General features: G+C 69.9%; 1 protein-coding gene across 1 annotated transcript; it reads right to left on the bottom strand.

The window, feature by feature from the left end:
* Nucleotides 1-1287: 1287 nt before the first annotated feature.
* DPYSL5 (dihydropyrimidinase like 5) lies at nucleotides 1288-18190 on the bottom strand. The gene is made up of 14 exons (XM_030944811.1): nucleotides 18115-18190; nucleotides 13111-13375; nucleotides 11700-11858; nucleotides 10959-11138; nucleotides 10800-10868; nucleotides 10596-10640; nucleotides 10416-10491; nucleotides 8725-8855; nucleotides 7083-7256; nucleotides 6622-6764; nucleotides 5803-6014; nucleotides 3918-4080; nucleotides 1916-1920; nucleotides 1288-1452 (listed from the first exon to the last, which is right to left on the bottom strand). Exons 2-14 carry the CDS (start codon nucleotides 13369-13371, stop codon nucleotides 1367-1369), a joined length of 1704 nt encoding a protein of 567 aa, XP_030800671.1. The 5' UTR covers nucleotides 13372-13375; nucleotides 18115-18190; the 3' UTR covers nucleotides 1288-1366.
* Nucleotides 18191-21302: the final 3112 nt, after the last annotated feature.

Here is a 21302-nt window from a genome sequence, read left to right as displayed (position 1 = left end):
TCCCCCGTGTCCCTGTCCCCCCCGTGTCCCCAGAGGCGCAGCCGGGGCTGTGTCCGTGCTGTCCCCCGTGTCCCTGTCCCCCCCGTGTCCCTGTCCCCCCCGTGTCCCTGTCCCCCGTGTCCCTGTCCCCCCCGTCCCCCGTGTCCCTGTCCCCCGTGTCCCTGTCCCCCCGTGTCCCCAGAGGCGCAGGCGGGGCTGTGAACGGTCTTTAATGAGCACACAACGGTTCCTACATCGGCCGTGCGGCACCGCGGGGACACGGGACCCCCCCGGGGCCACCGCCCCGAACACCTACAGGGACCTACGGGGGCACAGGGGACACGGGGGGACACCCCCGAGGGACAGGGACAGGGGGGGACAGGGGACACGGGGGGGACAGGGGACACGGGGGGACACCCCCGAGGGACAGGGGGGCACAGGGGACACGGGGGGGACAGGGGACATGGGCGCAGGGGCTGTGACACCCCCACAGGGACAGGGACGTGGGGGGCAGGGGGGTGACCTGGGGGGGGACATGGGAGCTCCCCTGGCAGTGAGTGGGGAGGGGACCTGTGTGGGGATGGGGAGGGGCAGGGACAGAGCTTTGGGGGGCAGAATTGGGGGTCAGGGAGGGGGGACACGGAGGGGGGCTGAGGGCAGGGGTCAGGGATGGCAATGGGGGTGGGATCGGGATGGAGATGGGGACGGGGACAGGGCTTTGGGGTCTTGAGGGGGCAGAAATGGGGGCGCAGGTGGGGGTCAGGGAGGGGGGATGGAGAGATGGGAGTGGGGGATGGTGTGGGGGGGTTGGGATGGAGATGGGGTTCAGGGAGGGGGAGAAGAAATGGGAATGGGGGGCTGGGGTTGGGGCGGGGTCAGGATGGAGATGGGGGTCAGGGACAGGGGACAGAGAGGTGGCGATGGAGGGGGCAGGAATGGGGTCACGATGGGGTTCTGATGGGGTTCTGATGGGATCACGATGGGGTTCTGGTGGGATCAGGATGTGGTTCTGATGGGATCACGATGGGGTTCTGATGGGGTCAGGACGGGGTTCAGGCTCGGGGCCGGGGTCCGGGGCAGGAAGGGGGGGTCCCTGCGTCTCCCCTACGCTAGTGACACAAACCACTTCAGAGTATTTCCACGTGATGCACAAACAAGTCAAAAATTCACTGATCCAAATCCAACGTGCAAACAGAAATGGGCCGGGGGGCGCAGCCGGTGCCCCCGGCCCTCGGCGGCCCCCGCGCACGCACGGCCCCGCCCCGGCACGGCCCCGCCGGCAGCGGCAGCGCGGGGCCCGCGGCCGGGCAGCCCCGCCGCACCGGAGCCGGGCCCGGCGGCGCTGGCGGCGGCGCCCGGTGCTCACTTGGGGGACACGTCCCCGGCTCTACCAGATGCCGCTCGACCGGCCCCCGGGGGGAGCGAGAATCCGGGCCGAGGCTCGTTTTGGAACGTGGTCATCGATCTGAGAACCTGCCGGACACACGGACGGTCGGACAGGGGCCGCCGGGGGTGGGCTGGGGACGGCCCCGGGACCCCGGGACTGGGGGGGCTGTGTGACCCCGGGAATGGGGGGGCTGTGTGACCCCGGGAATGGGGGGGCTGTGTGACCCCCGGCAGCACAGCTGTGCTGCGACGTGAGACTGACCAATACTGACCAATACTGACCGGCACTGACCAGTAGTGACCGGCACTGACCAGTAGTGACCAGCACTGACCAGCGCTGACCAGCACTGACCAATACTGACCAATACTGACCGGCACTGACCAGTAGTGACCGGCACTGACCAGTAGTGACCAGCACTGACCAGCACTGACCAATACTGACTGGCACTGACCAGTAGTGACCAGCGCTGACCAGCACTGACCAGCACTGACCGATACTGACCAACACCAACCAGCACCTGACCGCAGCTCCCGCAGTCCTGCCCCGTACCAGCACTGACCGCACCTCCCGGTCCTGCCCTGTGCCAGCTCTGACGTTCAGGTCCCCCCTGTGCCCACGCCGTGCCCGGGGGCCAGAGCCGCCGGTGCCAGCGGAGCCCCGAGCGCCACGGGCCGGCACCGAGCCCCCGGTGCAGCGCGGGGACGGGGCTGCCCGGTGCAGCAGCGGCCCCCGGTGCCCCCTAAGCTGGCAGAGCCCCCGGTGCCCCCCAAGCTAGCACAGCCCCGGTGCCCCCGGCTGGCACAGTCCCGGTAGTACCCCCCGGCTGGCACAGCCCGCGGTGCCCCCCAAGCTGGCACAGCCCCGGTGCCCCCTAAGCTGGCCCAGCCCCCGGTGCTCCCTAAGCTGGCACAGCCCCGGTGCCCCCGGCTGGCACAGCCCCCGGTGCCCCCCAAGCTAGCACAGCCCCGGTGCCCCTGGCTGGCACAGCCCCGGTACCCTCTAAGCTGGCACAGCCCCGGTGCCCTCTAAGCTGGCACAGCCCTAGTGCCCCCGGCTGGCACAGCCCCCGGTGCCCCGCTGTACAGTCAGTAGTACCCCGGCGGCACAGCCCGGTGCCCCCGGCTGGCACAGCCCCGGTAGCTCCACCCCCGTGCTGGCAGCTGGCCCGCCGGTGCCCCCCAAGCTGGCACAGCCCCGGTGCCCCCTAAGCTGGCCCAGCCCCCGGTGCTCCCTAAGCTGGCACAGCCCTGGTGCCCCCTAAGCTGGCACAGCCCCGGTACCCCCCAGCTGGCCCAGCCCCCGGCCCGCCCCCCAGGCCCCCCCAACACGAGGGACGGTGCCCGCAGGGGGGCGCGGGCCGGGGGCTGCAGCTGCGGGGCTGGGGGCACCTCCCTGCTCTGCCACGGCCCTGCCCGGGGGGGGCTGCGTTTGGGGAGGGGGCCTGGGGATGTTGGGGTACCCTGGGAGCGCCCCCCCCTGCAGGAGGAGCGGGTGACAGGACAGCCCTGGGGGGGGACGGCGGGACACCTGCGGTGGCACTGGGGACACCCGGGGGGTGGCGGGGGGCGATGGGGACACGCGGGGGGTGGCGGGGGGCGATGGGGACACCCGGGGGGTGGCGGGGGGCGATGGGGACACTCAGGAGGTGATGGGGGGCAATGGGGACACCCGGGGGGTGGCGGGGGCAATGGGGACACCCGGGGGGTGATGGGGGGCAATGGGGACACCCGGGAGGTGATGGGGGGCAATGGGGACACCCGGGAGGTGGCGGGGGGCAATGGGGACACCCAGGAGGTGATGGGGGGGCAATGGGGACACCCGGGAGGTGGTGGGGGGCAATGGGGACACCCGGGAGGTGGCGGGGGCAATGGGGACACTCAGGAGGTGGCGGGGGCAATGGGGACACTCAGGAGGTGATGGGGGGCAATGGGGACACCCGGGAGGTGGCGGGGGGCAATGGGGACACCCGGGAGGTGGCGGGGGCAATGGGGACACTCAGGAGGTGATGGGGGGCAATGGGGACACCCGGGAGGTGGTGGGGGGCAATGGGGACACCCGGGAGGTGGTGGGGGGCGATGGGGACACTCAGGAGGTGCGGGGGGCGATGGGGACACTCAGGAGGTGGCGGGGGGCGATGAGGACACTCAGGAGGTGATGGGCGCGGCGGGGGCGACACCCGGGGGTGGTGGGGGCAAGGGGACCCCGGGAGGGGCCCGGGCCGCAATGGGGACACAGGCTGGCGCTGGCAATGTGCAGGTCCCTCATGCACGTGCTGCGGGGCGGGGACACCCGGGTGGGCGTGGCGGGGGCCAGCGGGGCACGTCTCTTTTGCCGGCGTGGCAGATGCGGCCACGTCCCCAGGAGGTGATGGGTGCAAAGGGGACCCCGGGAGGTGCCGGGGGCAATGGGGAGACCCGGGAGGCGGAGGGGGGGGAGGGGAGCGTCAGGAGGCGGCGGGCGGGGCGATGAGGGTTCCGGGGTGACAACGCCCGGCGGGAGCGGGGTCCGGGGTGTGGGGCAGCCCGGGGCCCGGGTGTGCGGTGCCGGGTACAGGGTACCGGGGGTGGGGTGCAGGTCCCGGGGTTCGGGCGTGCCGCGGTGGCCGGGCCGGGTGGGGGTACGGGGCAGCGGCGTCCCGGGGTGTCTTTTGCCGGCATGCACGACCACGGCCACGTCCCCCAGGTACGGGTGCCGGGTCCACAGCGTGAGTTCAAAGTGCCGGGGGGGAGGAGCCGGGAGAGAGCGGGGTACCGGGGAGCGTCAGCCGGGGCCGGGCCGGGGTGCCGGGTACCGGGGTTCGGGGTGCCGGGGTACCGGGGTGTGGGGTACCGGGTACCGGGGAGTGGGGTACCGGGGTACCGGGGTTCGGGGTGCCGGGTACCGGGGCCCTGCAGCGGGGTGCGGATCGGCCGGGCGGGGCGGGGCGGGGAGCTCGGGCCGGGCCATGCTGGGGCTGGGGAGGGGGCGCTCGGAGAGGGACTGGGGGGGCTGGGGGGGCTCCCGGTGCAAAGCAGGAGCAGGAGCAGGGGCAGGGGGAGGTGGGTGGCCCTGGCAGAGCAGCCCCTCGCCCCGTGCCCCTGGTGGAGCCGAAGCCGAGCCGAGCCGAGCCGAACCGAGCCAAGCCAAGCCGAGCCAAATCAAGCCAAGCAAAGCCATGCCCATGCAATGCCCTGTGCCCCCTCAGCCACCCAGAGCTCCCGAGAAGCGCCCCAGTGCTGGCCAAGCCTTCCTGTGAGCTGCCCCTTCCCTCGCTATGCCAGCCTGTCCCCCGCAGGCACAGTGCGGGCACAGGGGGTGCCAGAGCTCCCGGGTGTCACCGCGGGCAGCCCCAGGGACGTGTCCCTGTCCCGCTGTGTCGGGGGACACCGTGAGCTGTGGGGCTGCCCCGGGACAGCCAGCAAAGGGCACAGCCTGGGCGGGGGCACGGCGAGCCCTGGTGGCCAACACGCACCTTGGAACGGCCATGGGCCACACACGGGTGGGGACAAGTGTCCCAAGTGTCCTCGGCAGTGCCACCGTGCGGGCAAGGACCAGGGGAGGGTCCTGCGCCACACGCTGACCCGCAGGGACCCTGCTCTGTGCTCCGGGCATGGCGTGGCACCGGCCTGGCACAGAGCCTGCTCTGGCACTGCCCCTGGTCCCCTCCAGCAGCCAGCACGGCGCGGCCCTGTCCTTCACTGAGGCATTGCTCCAGCACGGTGATGGCACCAATATGGCACAGCCATGGCATGGCCACGGCACTGCTCTGGCACAGCCACAGCACTGCTCTGGCACGCCGGCACCGCTCTGGCACCGCCCTGGCACAGCCCTGGCACAACCCTGGCACTGCTCTGGCACAGCCCTGGCACAGCCCTGGCACCGCCCTGGCACTGCTCTGTACTGCTCTGGTACAGCCCTGGCACAACCCTGGCACAACCCTGGCACAGCCCTGGCACCGCTCTGGCACAGCCCTGGCACAGCCACAGCACTGCTCTGGCACAGCCCTGGCACCGCTCTGGCACAGCCCTGGCACAACCCTGGCACAGCCCGGCACTGCTCTGGCACCGCCCTGGCACAGCTCTGGCACCATTCTCACACCGCCCTGGCACATCCCTGGCACAGCTCTGGCACTGCTCTGGCACAGCCCTGGCACAGCCCTGGCACCACTCTGGCACAGCCACAGCACAGCCATTGCACCGCTCTGGCACAGCCCTGGCACAGCTCTGGCACAGCACTGCTCTGGCACAGCCCTGGCACAGCCCTGGCACAGCCACAGCACAGCCCTGGCACAGCCACAGCACAGCCCTGGCACCGCTCTGGCACAGCCCTGGCACAGCCACAGCACCGCTCTGGCACAGCCCTGGCACAGCCCTGGCACCGCTCTCACACCGCTCTGGCACAGCCCCGTCCCGCCCCGTCCCGCCCCGTCCCGCCGGCCCGGCAGCGCTGCCCCGCCCGTACCTTCTCGCGCTGCACCAGTTTCTTGTAGGCCACGTCGGGGAAGGAGCGCAGCGGGCAGAACTTGCCCGTGCCCTCGGCGCACATGAAGACGCCGTTCTCGTAGACCACGCGCCCGCGGCTGATGGTGACCAGGGGCACGCCGTGGCACCGCATGTTCTCGTACAGGTTGATGTCCCCGCCCTGCACCTGCGTGCTGGCAGACACCGTCCTGGGCACAGGGACACAGGGACGGGGCTGTCACCGCCTGCGCAGGGGGCACGGGAGCCGTTCCCAGCCGCCCCAGCACTGTTGCAGTGTGGTTTTGTTTTACAGGTTATTGTTTGATTTGTTGTTCGGTAGTTATTTGGGCTTTTCCCCCTGCTTTTGGGGGGACACAGACTTGGCTTTGTTATTCAGTTGAGCCAGGTGTCGGTGGTTTATGGCTGTGCTACTTAGCTACCCTTCTGCCAAGCTTCAAACCCCTTCCTCCCACACCCAGCTGTTAACCCCTCCTGTCCCAAGCACTTCTCCTCCCTTGTATCCCTCGCCCTTGTGTTCCACCCCCAGTTCTCCTGATTAGCTGGACATCGCATCCTCCCTTGAGACCTCCCCCCTTTATAAGCTGTTGTTTGCCCCCAGCTCATGGCCTGGGACCCGAGACTCGGGAGTGTAACATCAAATGAAGGAACCCAGCGCCCCCCAGGCCCGTGCTGCTGCTGCTGTCCGTTTGTTCCGCTTTGCGCCTCCCGGTAGCTGGGATCCTGCGGAGCCCCCGGGGGGGACTGTCACCCCCCACTGTCACCTTCTAGCCGGGACGTGTGACAGGCTGCACCTACTTGGTGGCCTCGGGGTCCCAGACCACGACGTCGGCGTCGGCGCCGGGGATGATCCGGCCCTTGCGCGGGTACAGGTTGTGGAGCTTGGCGGCGTTGGAGCTGGTCACGGCCACGAAGCGGTTCTCGTCCATCTTGCCCCCCACCTGACACCGCAGTGGGGACAGCATGTGTGGGCTGTGGCCCTCCCTGTCACCCCCCACCCCCCAAAAATCCCAGGTGTGCTGCGGGGTTGGGATCCTCGCCAGGCCCCACTGGGCAGCTCCTTGCCCACTGCCCTGGTGCCAGCGGGGCACAGCCCCTGGTGGGATGTCCCATCCAGCAGGGCCCCCGTGAGCCCCCAGCCCCGTGCCCAGGGCAGCTCTGGGCAGCTCCTTGCCCTGGTGCCAGGGGGGCACAGCCCCTGGTGGGATGTCCCATCCAGCAGGGAGCCCCAGCCCCGTGCCCGGGCAGCAGTGCCCTACCACGCCACGCTCCCAGATGATGTTCATGCGGTCCTGCACCCCGCTGACGCCGTGGGGGATCTTGGTGAAGTCCTCCTTGCCCATGGCCTTCTGCTTGGTGCTGAAGGGCCGGTGGTCCGAGGCCACGATGTTCAACGTGTCACTGTGGGGGCACAGCAGGCTGGGGGGTGGCGCTGCCGGGGCTGCTTGGGGTGCCCAGGGAGCCTGGGACTCGGGGAATGGGGCACCCCTGCCATGGGGTGCCTGGGGAATGGAGTACCCCTGCCATGGGGTGCCCAGGGAGCTCAGTGTCCAGGGAATGGGGCACCCTTGCCATGGGGTGCCTGGGGAATGGGGTACCCCTGCCATGGGGTGCCCAGGGAGCCCAGGACTTGGGAATGGGGTACCCACACCATGGGGTGCCTGGAGAATAGGGCACACAGGGAGCAAGATGTCCAGGGAATGGGGCACTCCGGGGAATGAGGCACCCACACCATGGGGTGCCCAGAGAACAGGGTGCCCAGGGAAAGGGAGAGGTGCCTGGGGCAGGGATGGGGTGCCCTGGGGCAGTAATGGGGTGCCAGGGGCAGGGAGGGGCACTTCGGGGCAGGGATGGGGTGCCCTGGGGCAGTAATGGGGTGCCCGGGGCAGGGATGGGGTGCCCTGGGGCAGTAATGGGGTGCCAGGGGCAGGGATGGGGTGCCAGGGGCAGGGAGGGGCACTCGGGGCAGGGATGGGGTGCCCTGGGGCAGTAATGGGGTGCCGGGGCAGGGATGGGGTGCCAGGGGCAGGGATGGGGCACCCGGGGCAGGGATGGGGTGCCCTGGGGCAGTAATGGGGTGCCAGGGATGGGGTGTCCCAGGGGCAGGGTGGCACACCCGGGGCAGGGATGGGGTGCCCTGGGGCAGTAATGGGGTGCCCTGGGGCAGTAATGGGGTGCCCAGGGCAGGGATGGGGTGCCAGGGGCAGGGATGGGGTGCCCCGGGGCAGGGATGGGGTACCCGGGGCAGGTCGGCACACCCGGGGCAGGGATGGGGTGCCCGGGGCAGGTCGGCACACCGGGGCAGGGATGGGGTGCCCGGGGCAGGGATGGGGTACCCCGGGGCAGGGATGGGGTGCCAGGGGCAGGGAGGGGCACTCAGGGCAGGGATGGGGTGCCCGGGGCAGGGATGGGGTACCCGGGGCAGGTTGGCACACCCGGGGCAGGGATGGGGTACCCGGGGCAGGGATGGGGTGCCCGGGGCAGGGAGGGGCACTCCGGGGCAGGGATGGGGTGCCCGGGGCAGGGATGGGGTAGGCAGAGGGGGGGGATGGGGTGCCAGGGGCAGCGTCGGCACAGCGGGCGGGGGGATCCGGTCCTGGGGTCGGGTGCGTGCCACCCGGGGGCCGGGGGGGGCACGCTTCCGGGCGGGGATGGGGTGCCACGGGGGCAGTGCCAGGGGGGTGCCCGGGGCAGGGGCCCCCGCTACCGGCGGGGGATGGGGAGCCCTGGGGGCAGTAATGGGGTGCCCGGGGCAGGGATGGGGTGACCTGTGGGTGAACCTGTGTGCGACCGGGTGGGGTCCCCGGGGGCGGTGTGCGCACACCCGTGGTGAGGCCTACGTGGCGTGCAGGCTCATGGGTAGGCAGGGACTGGTGTCCCTGTGTGTGACTTGTGTGTGACCGGTGTGCCCCGGTGTGCGGCGTGGAACCAGTCCTGGTGGTAGTACGACCGGTGGTGTGCTCTCCGGGGTGTGTCTCTGTGTGCAACCATCCCTGGGGGAAGACCTGTGTGTGACACGGCTGTGCGGGGATCTGTGGGGGCACAGAGCGTGTGCTCCTGCGGGGCAGGACCTGTGTGTGACCTGTGTGTGTCCTGTGTGTGACCTGTGTGTGACCTGTGTGTGCTCAGGTGTGTGTCCCCTGTGTGTGATCACGTGTGTGACCTGTGTGTGACCTGTGTGTGCTTGTGTGTGACCTGTGTGTGTCCCTGTGTGTGACCGTGTGTGTTCAGATGTGTGTCCTGTGTGTGTCGTGTCCCATGTGTGTGACCTGTGTGTGACCTGTGTGTGACACCTGTGTGTGATCTGTGTGTGACCTGTGTGTGCTCAGTGTGTGTGTCCTGTGTGTGATCTGTGTGTGATCTGTGTGTGACCTGTGTGTGCTCAGGTGTGTGTCCTGTGTGTGTCCCCTGTGTGTGATCAGGTGTGTGTACTGTGCGTGTCCTGTGTGTGTCACATGTGTGCTCACATGTGTGTCCCCTCTGTGTCTCCAGTGCAGGAGCAGAGCTGGGGGCCCAGGTGTGCTCACCTGTGCTAGGGCACGGCCCCACAGGGAGACCCGAGTTCCCATGTGTCTGTCCCTGCCCGTGTGTCTGTCCGTGCCCGTGTGTCTGTCGTGCCCGTGTGTCTGTGCCCGTGTCCATGTGTCTGTCTCTGCCCGTGTGTCTGTCTGTCTGTGCCCATATCTGTCCATGTGTCAGTCTGTGTCCGTGTGTCTGTCTGCGCCCATGTCCGTGTGTCTGTCTGTGACCATATCTGTCCGTGTGTCTGCCCGTGCCCGTGCCCATGTCCATGTGTCTGTCCGTGCCCATATCTCTCCATGTGTCTGTCTGTGCCCATGTCTGCCTGTGTGTCTGTCCATGTGTCTGTCCATGCCTGTCTGTCTGTCCATGCCCATGCCCATGTGTCTGTCTGTGCCCATGTCCATGCCCGTGTGTCTGTGTGTCTGTCCATGTGTCTGTCCATGCCTGTGTGTCTGTCCTGTGCCCATGTCCATGCCCATGCCCATGTGTCTGTCCGTGCCCATGTCCGTGTGTCTGTGTGTCTGTCCATGTCCGTATGTCTGTTTGTGCCCGTGTCCATGCCCATGCCCATGTGTCTGTCCGTGCCCATGTCCGTGTGCCTGTCCATGCCCATGTCCGTGTGTCTGTCTGTGTGTCTGTCCATGTCCGTGTGTCTGTCCGTGCCCATGTCCATTGTGTCTGTCCATGCCCATGTGTCTGTCTGTGCCCGTGTCCGTGCCCATGCCCGTGTGTCTGTCCATGCCCATGTCCGTGTGTCTGTCCGTGCCCGTGTCCGTGTGTCTCTGCCCGCCCGCAGCCCCACAATCCACACCCATCTCCCCCCAGCCCAGGTGTGAGCCGTGCCCGTGGCTTTCCTGTCCCCCCAGGGGTGCCCCTTGCCCACGGCTGTGCTGGGGAGAGAGGTGTCCCTGTGTCCCCCCATGTCCCCTCCCGTGTCCCCCCCCGTGTCCCCCTGTGTCCCCCCCGTGTCCCCCCTGTGTCCCCCCTGTGTCCCCCCGTGTCCCCCTGTGTCCCCCCCCCCCTGTGTCCCCCCTCCCATGTCCCCCCTGTGTCCCCCCCGTGTCCCCTACCCTGCATCTTGGCAGCGGCGATGACGTCCCCCGCGGACATGCTGGACACGTTCACCAGGTACACGGGGCAGTGGGTCTGCAGAGAGGGGGTCAGTGGCACTGTCCCCGTGGTGCCCAGCCCCCTGGGGGCACGGGGACCCCCGCGGGGCCGGTGCAGCCCCCCACGCTCGGGACACTCACCCGGTTGGCGATGGTGATGACACGGTGCGTGGCCTCGGCCTCCAGCTGCAGAGAGAGCCGGCGTGACACAGTGACACGCACGGGTGGCACCACGGGGACGGGCGGTGGCAGCCGCAGGATGTCCTGGCCCTGCCAGCCCCACCCCGGTGGCACGGTGCCATCACGGTGCCATCACGGTGCCATCACGGTGCCACCACCACCTACCTCCTCAGGCCGGCTGATCTCGATGCCCTCCGGCCCCGTAATGCCCAGGTCCAGCGCTTCCTTGGCTCCCTGGGGATTTGGGGGGTCAGGGCGGAGCAGGGGTCAGGGCGGAGGCCCTGCTGCCCAGCCGGGTGCCCGCCGCCCCCGTGCCCCCCTCACCTCGGCCACCAGCTCGCCGTTCTCGGCGTGCACGCGGGCGATGGCGCCGATGTCGCGGCAGGCGCGCAGCACCTGGTACAGCTCGCTGTCCCGCAGCATGTACAGCTCCTTGTAGGCCATGAACATCTGGAAGGAGTTCACGCCCTTCTCCCGCACCAGCGTCTCCATCTCTGCCTTCACCTGCCGGGGAGCGGGCTCAGGGCGGGGCCTCACCCCTGAGGGGCCCCCGCCGCCCCCTGGGGACACGGCATGGGGATTTGGGGGTGACACGGGGAGCGACAGACGCTGGGGGGGGCAGAAGGGATTTTCCTGCCCCCGGGGGGTGCCCCTGCCCTGCTGGGGGGGTCAGGGCCGGGGTCTCCCTGCAGCACAGCCGGGGCTGATCCCCCTGCGGCAGCTTTGAGGGGATTGCAGGGGCTGAGCGTGCGTGGGACGGGGGCTGCTCACCCGCCCTGCCTGCCACCCCGCGGGGGTCCTGCTGTGCGCGGGGGATCCCCCAGGCTGGGCACCCCGCTCCCCTCCATAGGGCAGCAGCAGCAGCGCCTTCCCTGCCCCAGCGAGGGGCTCGGCCCCGCAGGGACCCCTTGTCCCGGGGCACCCTGAGCCCCTGTCCCGCTGAGCCCGGCTCAGGGCAGCTCAAAAGGCATCCTGGGGGCTCAGCCCAGCCCCCGGGCGGCTAATGGGATCAGCGGGGCTGGGAATTAGCCCCGGCAGCTGCTCCCGAAGCCGTGCCCCACTCACCTTGGGCGCCCACCAGGTGATGCCCATGTGCAGGGCGTAGTCGCAGCACACCTTGGGGTCGGCCAGGCTGCGGCACTTCTCGTAGGCGTCCAGCAGCGACGTCTCCTTGTCGGGCAGGACGTGCCCGATGATCATGGTCGTGCCCCCCACCAGCGCAGCCTGCACGGGGGGCACGGGCACCGCGGGGGGCTCAGTGCTCATTGCCCGGCACCGGCCCTGCCCTGCCCGCAGCCCTGGGGGGGTCCTGGGCGCAGGGAGGGACCCCCGCATCCCCCCGGCCCCGCCAATGGCTGCCCCTGTGCAGCAGCACATCTGGGGGCACGGCACATCTGGAGAGCCCCATCCTGCCATGCCGGAGCACCCACTGCCCCCCCCAGCCCGAGCACTGCGTTTGGGGTGCCCAGGGAGCCCCGGGTGGGTTTGGGGTGCTCAGGGAGCCCCGGCACGGAGCCCCGGGTGGGTTTGGGGTGCCCAGGGAGCCCCGGGTGGGTTTGGGGTGCTCAGGGAGCCCCGGCACGGAGCCCCGGGTGGGTTTGGGGTGCCCAGGGAGCCCCGGGTGGGTTTGGGGTGCTCAGGGAGCCCCGGCACGGAGCCCCGGGTGGGTTTGGGGTGCCCAGGGACCCCAGGCACGGAGCCCCGGGTGGGTTTGGGGTGCCCAGGGAGCCCCGGGTGGGTTTGGGGTGCTCAGGAAGCGCAGGAGCCCCCCGGTGGGCTTGGGGTGCTCAGGGACCCCAGCACAGAGCCCCGGGTGTGGGGGCCCGGGTGGGTTTGGGGTGCTCAGGGAGCCCAGGGTGGGTCGGGGGTGCCCCGGGAGCCCCAGCACAGAGCCCCGGGTGCCCTGCGGCTGCGGGGAGCCCCCCCGTTCCCCGGCAGCGTGGGCGGCAGGGCAGGCGCGGTGGCACCGCCGCTGTCCCCGGCTCACCCTGCCCCGCTAATCCCCAAAGCTCCTTTGCCCATCGGCGCTCTCGGGAGCTGCCGGCCTGGGGCTGCCACGAGGCGGGTGACAGTGACACGGAGCGGGGCTGGCATTGGCACCCGTGGCATTGCACGGGGTCCTTGCTATCAGCACAGCGCTGAGCCCCCTGCCCAGGGACACCGGGCACAGCCTGGGCACAGCCCAGGGACAGCCTGGGGACAGGCACGGCCAGTGCTGGCCTGGCACAATGGCCGCTCTGTGTGGGCACTGGGGACAGTGGGACAAGCTGCGGGGACAATCCTGGGCTGGCCCAGGCAGCGACACTCAGTGCACGGTGACACCGGCACGGGGCGGTGGCCGAGCTGGCACAGGGTGCCTCGGCGCAGCATGGGAGGAGGGGACGTGGTGGATGGGGACACGGGGACACAGTGCCACCATGGCCCTGCGGAGCAGCCCCCGCGGGGCAGGGCAGGGCAGGGCAGGGCTCGGGGCTACCTTGGTGCCGTGGTAGAAGTCATCGACGCAGGTGGCGTTCATGAAGGTCTGGTGGAAGTGCGTGCTGGTGTCGATGCCGCCTGGGATGACGAGCTTGCCGGTGGCGTCGATGACCTTGGCGCCGCCGGGGATCATGAGCTCGCGGCCCACCTGCTGGATGATGCCGTTCTCGATGTACACGTCGGCCTCCAGCGTGCAGTCGTCGTTGACCACCTTGCCGCCCTTGATGAGGATCCGCATGGTGGCCGCGTTGGCCATCATGGTGCTGCGGGGCACGGGGGCAGCGCGGTGAGCACGGCACGCCCCGGGATGGGGGCGCCGCGCTGCCCACCGTGCCCGGGGTGCCCCCCCCAGAATGGGGGCACCGCGCTGCCCACCGTGCCCGGGGTGCCCCCGGGGCGGGCAGGGCTGAGCCCGCGGCTGCGCGTCCCGCATGGCGTGGGGATGGATTATCCCGGGAAATGTGCGCAGAGGAGGGGCTGGGGCTGCCCCCCTGCCAGGGCCCCGCTCCAGGGACTGCGGGCTGCACCCCGCCAGTGCCACCCCCTGTGGCCCTGCCAGTGCCACCCCCTGCACCCCGCCAGTGCCACCCCCTGCACCCCTGCCAGTGCCACCTGCACCCCGCCAGTGCCACCCTGTCAGTGCCACCCCCTGTCACCCCGCCAGTGCCATCCCCTGCACCCTGTCAGTGCCATCCCCTGCACCCTGTCAGTGCCACCCCCTGTCACCCTGCCAGTGCCACCCCCTGCACCCCACCAGTGCCACCTCCTGCACCCCTGCCAGTGCCATCCCCTGCATCCTGTCAGTGCCACCTGCACCCCACCAGTGCCACCCCCTGCAAGTGTCAGTGCCACCCCCTGCACCCCGCCAGTGCCACCCCCTGCAGCACCTGGGCAGGGCTGCCAGAGCCCAGCCCTTCCCCCCCTGCACTGCCAGTGCCACCTGTGCCATTGGGACACTGCTGGGTGTCCCCACACCCAGGGCAGGCTGCCCACCATGTCCCTGTGAGTGCCCGGGACTGGCATGGACAGCACCAGGGCTGGCATCCCTCGCTGGGGGCTCTGCCCACTGCCCCATGAGGTGCCAGCTCTGCCAGAGACCCCAGCACTGCCTGAGCACAGCCTGAGCCCCCGGCAGCGAGGGGCACCCCCAGACACCATCAATAAATTCAATAAATCCTTTGGTGAAGGTCAAACACCATCGACCCGCCAGAGCAGGGACAGCACGTGCCAGCTGTGCCCACCCGGGGGGCATCAGGTGGGCTGGGACAGAGCCCCCAGAGCAGAGACCTCACTGCAGAGACCCACGGAGAGACCCCTGGCCCTCTGTGCCCACTGCAGGGAGCAGCAGGGACCCCGGCAGCAGGCAGAGCCCCAGGCACCCACACGGGCAGCGTGGGGCACTCTGGCACGGCTGGCACAGTGCTGGCACTGGGCAGTGCTGTGGGAATGGCCCCTGCTGCCCAGGCAGGCCCTGGCACAGCCCCTGGTGCTCACCCAGGCCCTGGCACAGCCCCTGGTGCCCAGGCAGGCCCTGGCACAGCCCCGCTGGAGCCAGAACTGAGCCAGGGGCACAGGCTGCTGCTGCTGCTGCTGCTGCCGCTCGGGGCAGGGCCCTGGTGCCAGGGGCGCCTGGTGCTGCCACAGCCCCTCAGGAGGGTGCTGGGACCGGGACAGGCTCTGAAGGGACCGCCCCGAGCCGTGCCAGGGCTGTGCAGCACTGCTGGGCAGCAGATGGCTCCTGAGGCTGGCAGGAGCCCCGGTGGCCGTGGGGCCGGGCTGGCAGCTGGGCACTCCCGGGCTGCCGCAGCTGCAGGGTGGGGACAGCCGGGGTTCCCAGGGACCAGCGCCGCACTGGGAGGGACCAGCAGCCCTCCGTGGGCCGGCCCCTGCCCCTGGGCGAGCCCGGTGCCAGCCGGTGCCTCGTCCCGGTGCCCTCACCCCGCACAGAGCAGCGGCAGCAGCTGCCGGGTCGGGCGGGCAGCGCCCCTCGGGAATGTCCCCGGCATGCACGGCTGTGACACCGGCATGCACGGCTGTGTCCCCGGCATGCACGGCTGTGACACCGCTCAGGAGCCCCCCGGGGGACCAGGGCGGGGTGGCACTGACCCCGTGCGCCGCGCCAGGCCACTGTGGCACGCTGGGCACCGCTCCAGCGCCCACAGCTGCCCCCAGCTCTGCCTCAGGCACACGGGGAAGCTGCTGCCCCACCCGGGGCTGTGCCAGGGGACACCTGGGACACCAGAGCTGCACTGGGGGGGACGAGGGGGGTGACAGCAACAAGGGGTCACCCCACTCTGAGTCCCCACACCGCCACCAGGGACACGACACAGGGCCAGCGATCAGCCGGGGTGGGGTGAGAGCAGAGGGGACGAGCTGTGCCCAGGGTGGCGCCGCGGGGCACAATGGCCCTGCGAGCCCCTGGGAGCCCAGGGCAGGGCTGGGGGTGCACGAGGGGTGCAGGGAGGGGTGGCACAGGGAGGGGTGGCACAGGGAGGGGTGGCACAGGGAGGGTGGCACAGGGAGGGTGGCACGGTGCAGAGGGGGATGGAGGAGGCAGCACGCGGCAGCCCGAGATGAAAGCAGAGCTGCGCTGACGGATCTGGAGCACAGAGAGTGACTGCCAGCGGTGCCGCAGCACCGGGCACCGTGACACCCCCGGCACGGGGAGGGCAGGAGGGGCGTGGGCATGGCACGGCGACTGTGGGGCTGCCAAGGGGACAGGGCACGGCCGGGGCACGAGCGTGGGCTGGCCACGGTGCACAGAGAGGAGCTGGCAGCTGCATGTGCTGCCCGCGGCCAGTGTGGAGCCACCCACACTGCTGCCACCCCGCTGCCCTCGTGCCACCGCTCCAGGCACCTCTGCCACCCTGTCCCAGCCACCCCTGGCACTGCCCTGATGTCCCCAGGCCGCCAGGGCCGTGCCCAGCGCTGGATGCCCACAGTGGCCTGCCTGGCACGCCAGTGCTCCCATTTCACCCCCAATGCCCCCAGGTCACACCCAGTGCTCCCAGTCAGTCCCCCCCGCTCACACCAGTGCCCCCCAGGCTCACACTGAGCATCACCAGGGGCTCTGTCCCCCTGTCCCACAGTGCCAGCACGGCACCGGCCCTGGTGGCCCCGGGGCCGTGTCCCACGTTCCAGCCGGCGCTGCGGCGGCGGCACAGCCAGCATCGGCCGGCCGTGGCCGGAGCCTTCCGCCAGCCAGCGGGCTCCGAGCAGGGCAGAACCGCAGCGTCAGCACCGGGGGCAGCCGGGACCCCCGCCCAGCCCGCGCCGCAGCCCCGGCCCGGGCCAGCCCGGCCCCGCTGCCGGCGCACAAAGCCCCGCCGGCTGCCGCCTGGACAGCTGTGACCCCGGCAGGACAAAGGGACCCCGGGCCCGGCGGGGCTGCCGGGGGCACCTGTTGGGTCGGGGCGGCCGCCGGGCCCGGCCTTTGTGCCGGGGCTGTCGCATTGTGCGGCGCGCCGAGCCGGGGGGCCCTCGCCGCCCCCCGCTTTTGTCTGCGCCGCCGAGACCCCGGCACCCACCGTGCCCGACCGCACCCTGCGCCCACCGCGCCGCCGGGGGCTCCCCTTTGTCAGGCGGGCCTCGGTGACCGCCGCTCCGCTGGCACCGACCGCGACCGCTGCTCGTGGCTGGCCAGAGGCGGCGGCTGGGTGGGCATCGCTCTGGAGAGCTGCCCCGGCGGGGGGGTCGCCCCGCACGGCCCCCGGCCCTGCCCGGCTCCGTTCAGAACGTGGCCGGGCCGGTGTCGCTGTCCCGGGTGGCCCCGGCCGGGAGGAGCTGCGGTGTCACCGAGCCACCGCCCCGGGAAGGAGCGGGGATGGCGGGAGGAGGAGGATGCTCCGTCAGAGCCGCCGCCGCCAAGCCGGGATGCTGCTGCGGCCGCTCCTCGTCCCCGCGGGCACCTTGGCCTGGCCCGGGCACGGAACGGGCACGGAACGGGCACTGCGCGGCCACGCCCGAGCGGGCGCGGGGCGCTGCGGAGGGTCCCGGTGCCGGCTGCGGGGACACGGGGGGGTCCCATCGCCGCTCCCGGGGCCCCGTCACCGCCCGGCGCTGACCCCCGGGGCACTGCGGCAGGAGGCCGGAGCGGCGGCCACCGAAACCGGGCTGCGGCCGCTCGGGGGGCCGGGCCGGGGGTTCCCCGAGAGCCGGCCCCGGCGCGGGGCGCTGGGCTGGGCCGGGCCCGGGCGAGGCTCGGGGGCGGTGCCGCTGCCGTGGGACCCCGGAGCGCGATGCGGGGCGGGCGGGGGGTCCCCGTGCGGGGTCCGGAGGCGCGGGGGGTCCCGGTCTCGCCGGCCCGGGGCGGCTCCGCAGACAAAGCCCGGGGCCGCCCAGCACAAAGGATGCTCGGAGCCGGGGCGGGGCCGGCCGGGAGACCCGGCGGAACAATGAGCCGGGCCCGGCGGGACCCCCGCCGCCCCTGGGCCCCCGCGGCCCCGGGGTCCCCGCTCCGCCGCGCCCCGCGCACCTGCTGCTCCGCCGCCGATCGCGACAGGGCGCCGAGAGGGAGCCGGGCCCGATCGAGGAGCAGCAGCCGTCTCCGGCATTACACCCCGCCGAGGCGAACCCCTCGCGCTGTCCCGACACCAACGCCTGTCGCGACAGGTGTGTCGCCATGGGTGGGCGGCGGCCGCACACAGCTTTTCTGCGCGGCGATAGCCCGCGAAGCGCCCCGGGCGGGGATGGCGGGGCGCTCCCCTCCATCCTCGCCTGTCCATTCACTCGCGCCTGTCGAGACACACGCACCTGTCGCGATTGTCCAACCCGTCGCGATAACGAGCCTGGTCCGCAGGAGCGGGAAAGCAAAAGCCAAGCACGGTCCGGCGCGGCCCGGCTCGGCTCAGCCCAGCCCGGCTCAGCCCAACCCAACCCAGCCCAGCCCAGCCCAACCCAACCCAGCCCAGCCCAGCCCAGCCCAGTCCAGTCCAACGCGGCCCGGTCCGATCCGGTTCGGTCGGATCCGGCCCCGCTGAGCCCCGCCCGGCCCCGCCGGTACCTCCCGCTCCGGTGCCGCTCCCGGTGCCGCTCCGGCCGCGATCGCCTCTCACCCCAACCTGCGCCGCGGAGGCGGGGCCTCGCCGCGCCTGCACCAATCGCCGCCCGCCCTGGTGCCGGGGGGCGGGGCCGAGCCCCCAGCAGGGTGGGCTGAGCCAGGCCTGACTGACAGCCGGAGGGGGCGGGGCCAGGGCGCGGGGCCCCGCCCCCCGCAACCTGCACGCGCTGTTGCCGTGGTGACGGAGCGCGCGCGGAGACCCCCGGTGACCCCTGGACCCCCCGTGACATCCCCGGGACATCCCAGGGACACCCCCGTGACATCCCCGAGACATCCCCAAGACCCCCTTCGGGACCCCCTTGACACCCCCTGGATCACCTGTGACATCCCCTGGACAGCCCCTTGGGACCCCCGTGACATCCCTATGACACCCCCGGGACACCCCCGGGACATCCCTGGGAACCCTTTGGGACATCCCCTGGAACCCCCGGGGCACCCTCGGAACCCCTGGGACATCCCCGGGACATCCCCTGGAACCCCCCAGGACACCCCCGGGATACTCCGTGACGCCCCCGTGACGCCCCCAGGACACCTCTGGGACACCCCCGGGACACCCCCGGTGATCCCTGGACCCCTCTGTGACATCCCCATGACATCCCTGTGACACCCCCGGGACACCCTCGGGACAGCCCTGGACCCCCTATGACACCTCTGTGACACCCTGGTGACATCCCCAAGATCCCCCTCGGGACCCCCGTGACACCCCTGGGACACCCTGGGGCACCCCAGGACACCCCTGGGACCCCTCTCAGGACCCCCGGGACACCCCTGGGGCATCCCCTGGACCCCCAGCAGTGCCCGGAAATACCCAGTGGTGCCCGGTCCAGCCCAGCGTGGCCCAGTACACCCCAGTAGAGCCCAGTAACACCGGGTAGTGCCCAGCACAGCCTGGTACATCCCATCAGCTGCCAGCCCTGGACTGTCCTGGTGGCCCCCAGGGGCTCCTGGCACAGCCCATCTCAGGCCTCAGGCTCCTGGGTGTGGTGACAGGACAGCGGTGCTGTCCCCGTCCCTCCCTGTCAGCAGCCTGGCACACCGCGGGTGGCACTGGACACCCAGAGTGACAGATGTGGCCCTTGGCCTGTGGGGCAGCAGTGGGGACACGGGGCTGGGTCATGGGGCTGGGGGGACCTCCTGCTTCATCCCCATCCTAATGTCCACTTCCTGTCCCATTCCATCCCATCCCGTCCCGTTATCCCATCCCATTATCCCATCCCATCCCATTATCCCATCCCATCCTGTTATCCCATCCCATCCTGTTATCCCATCCCATCCCATTATCCCATCCCATCCCATTATCCCATTATCCCATCCCATCCCATCCCATTCCATTGATCCCATACCATACCATACCATACCATACCATACCATACCATACCATCCCATCCCATCCCATCCCATACCATACCATCCCATCCCATCCCATTCCATTATCCTATCCCATCCCATCCCATCCCACCCCATCCCATTATCCCATCCCATCCCATCCCATTATCCCATTATCCCATCCCATCCCATTCCATTGATCCCATACCATACCATACCATACCATCCTGTCATCCCATCCCATCCCATTCCATTATCCTATCCCATCCCATCCCATCCCATCCCATCCCATCCCATCCCATCCCATTGTCCCATCCGATTATCCCATTATCCCATTATCCCATCCCATTATCCCATTATCCCACCGCAGCTGTGCCACCCCACCATCGGGCACTGCCCGGCTCTGCCAGGTCCTGTCCTGGGCACCCCCTTTGGTGTCTCTGGGCCTTTGCTGTCGCCCCTGTATTAGGGACACCAGGGACAAACGTCCATTCTGTTCCAGCCAGGACCCCCAGGTCCTTCCAGAGCCACCCCAGCCCCTGTCACTGCCAGGGGCTCTCCCTCCCCAGGGCAGCGGGTGGCACTTGTCCCTGTCCCTGTCATTTGTCCCTGTTGGTGCCTCCTCCAGCCAGCCTGGGTCCCGCTGCCCGTGGGCACAGGGACTGGTCTGCACAGGGCTGGTGCCCACAGGCACAGAGCTGGGTGGGAAGGGACCCCAAATCCCACCCAGGGCCACCCCTGCCATGGCAGGGACACCTCACACTGTCCCAGGGTGTCCCAGTGTCAGGCCTGGCCCTGGGCACTGCCAGGGATCCAGGGGCAGCCCCAGCTGCTCTGGGTGATGCCTTGGGAAGGCTGAGCTGGAGCAGAGGCTGCACAGAGCTAAAGAATAAAGCAGGGATTGATTCAAAGCATCTCCTCCATGGATCCACCTTGGGCAGCACAAGAGCCCAGCCAGGGCTGCACCCAAGATGAACCAAAATGGCCCCAAAATGAACCCAAGATGAACCAAAATGATCCCAAAATGAACCCAGGATGAACCAAAATGGCCCCAAAATGAACCCAGGATGAACCAAAATGGTCCCAAAATGAACCCAGGATGAACCAAAATGGCCCCAAAATGAACCCAAGATGAACCAAAATGGCCCCAAAATGCACGAGCGGGCACGGGGTCTGTCACTGTGATCAGTTCTGCTCCATTTGCATCTTGCAGTTCATTGTCCCATTCCAGCTTTAGCCCCTGCAGTCCCATCCTGCTTGGTTTTCTCTCTTCAGCCCATGCTGTTTGTGCTCTTGGGCTGAGATTTGGATCCTTTCTCCTTGGTGCCCAGCTGGAGCAGGAATTGTTTTGTCTCCCTGCTCTGTGCACAGAGCTCACCATCCCCTGATATGAAACCCAGACCCACCCACTAAAGCAGCACAGAATGTGAAAAATAGAAAAGCCAAACCTGAGGCATCATGGGCACCCTGTGCCAGGGCCTGCCCACCCTGCCAGGGAACAATTCCCAATTCCAATTATCTCATCCAGCCCTGCCCTCTGGCACTGGGAGCCATTCCCTGTGTCTGTCCCTCCAGGCCTTGTCCCCAGTCCCTCTGCAGCTCTCCTGGAGCCCCTTCAGGCCCTGCCAGGGGCTCTGAGCTCTCCCTGGATCCCTCTCCTCTCCAGGTGAGCACCCCCAGCTCTCCCAGCCTGGCTCCAGGGCTCCTCTGGGCTCTCCCCAGCAGCTCCACGTGCTGCTGATGTTTGGCTCTGTTCAAATCCAATTAGTGAGAGAAGCCTCTGCCTGAATGAAGCTGCAAATGAG

The sequence above is a fragment of the Camarhynchus parvulus genome, chromosome 3 (assembly GCF_901933205.1).
Source record: "Camarhynchus parvulus chromosome 3, STF_HiC, whole genome shotgun sequence".
NCBI lineage: Eukaryota > Metazoa > Chordata > Aves > Passeriformes > Thraupidae > Camarhynchus > Camarhynchus parvulus.
Note: the sequence above shows the minus strand (reverse complement) of the source record. Positions and strands in the feature narration are given on the sequence as shown.

Bases quoted from the DNA above. Each gene is read 5' to 3' on its own strand.
- DPYSL5 (XM_030944811.1), bottom strand. From the start codon at position 13,371: ATGATGGCCAACGCGGCCACCATGCGGATCCTCATCAAGGGCGGCAAG. The intron at 10,492-10,595 runs GTGAGTGTCCCG...CCCTCTCTGCAG, and splicing joins TCATCACCATCGCCAACCGG to ACCCACTGCCCCGTGTACCT. The intron at 6,765-7,082 runs GTAGGGCACTGC...CTGCGGTGTCAG, and splicing joins TCATCTGGGAGCGTGGCGTG to GTGGGGGGCAAGATGGACGA.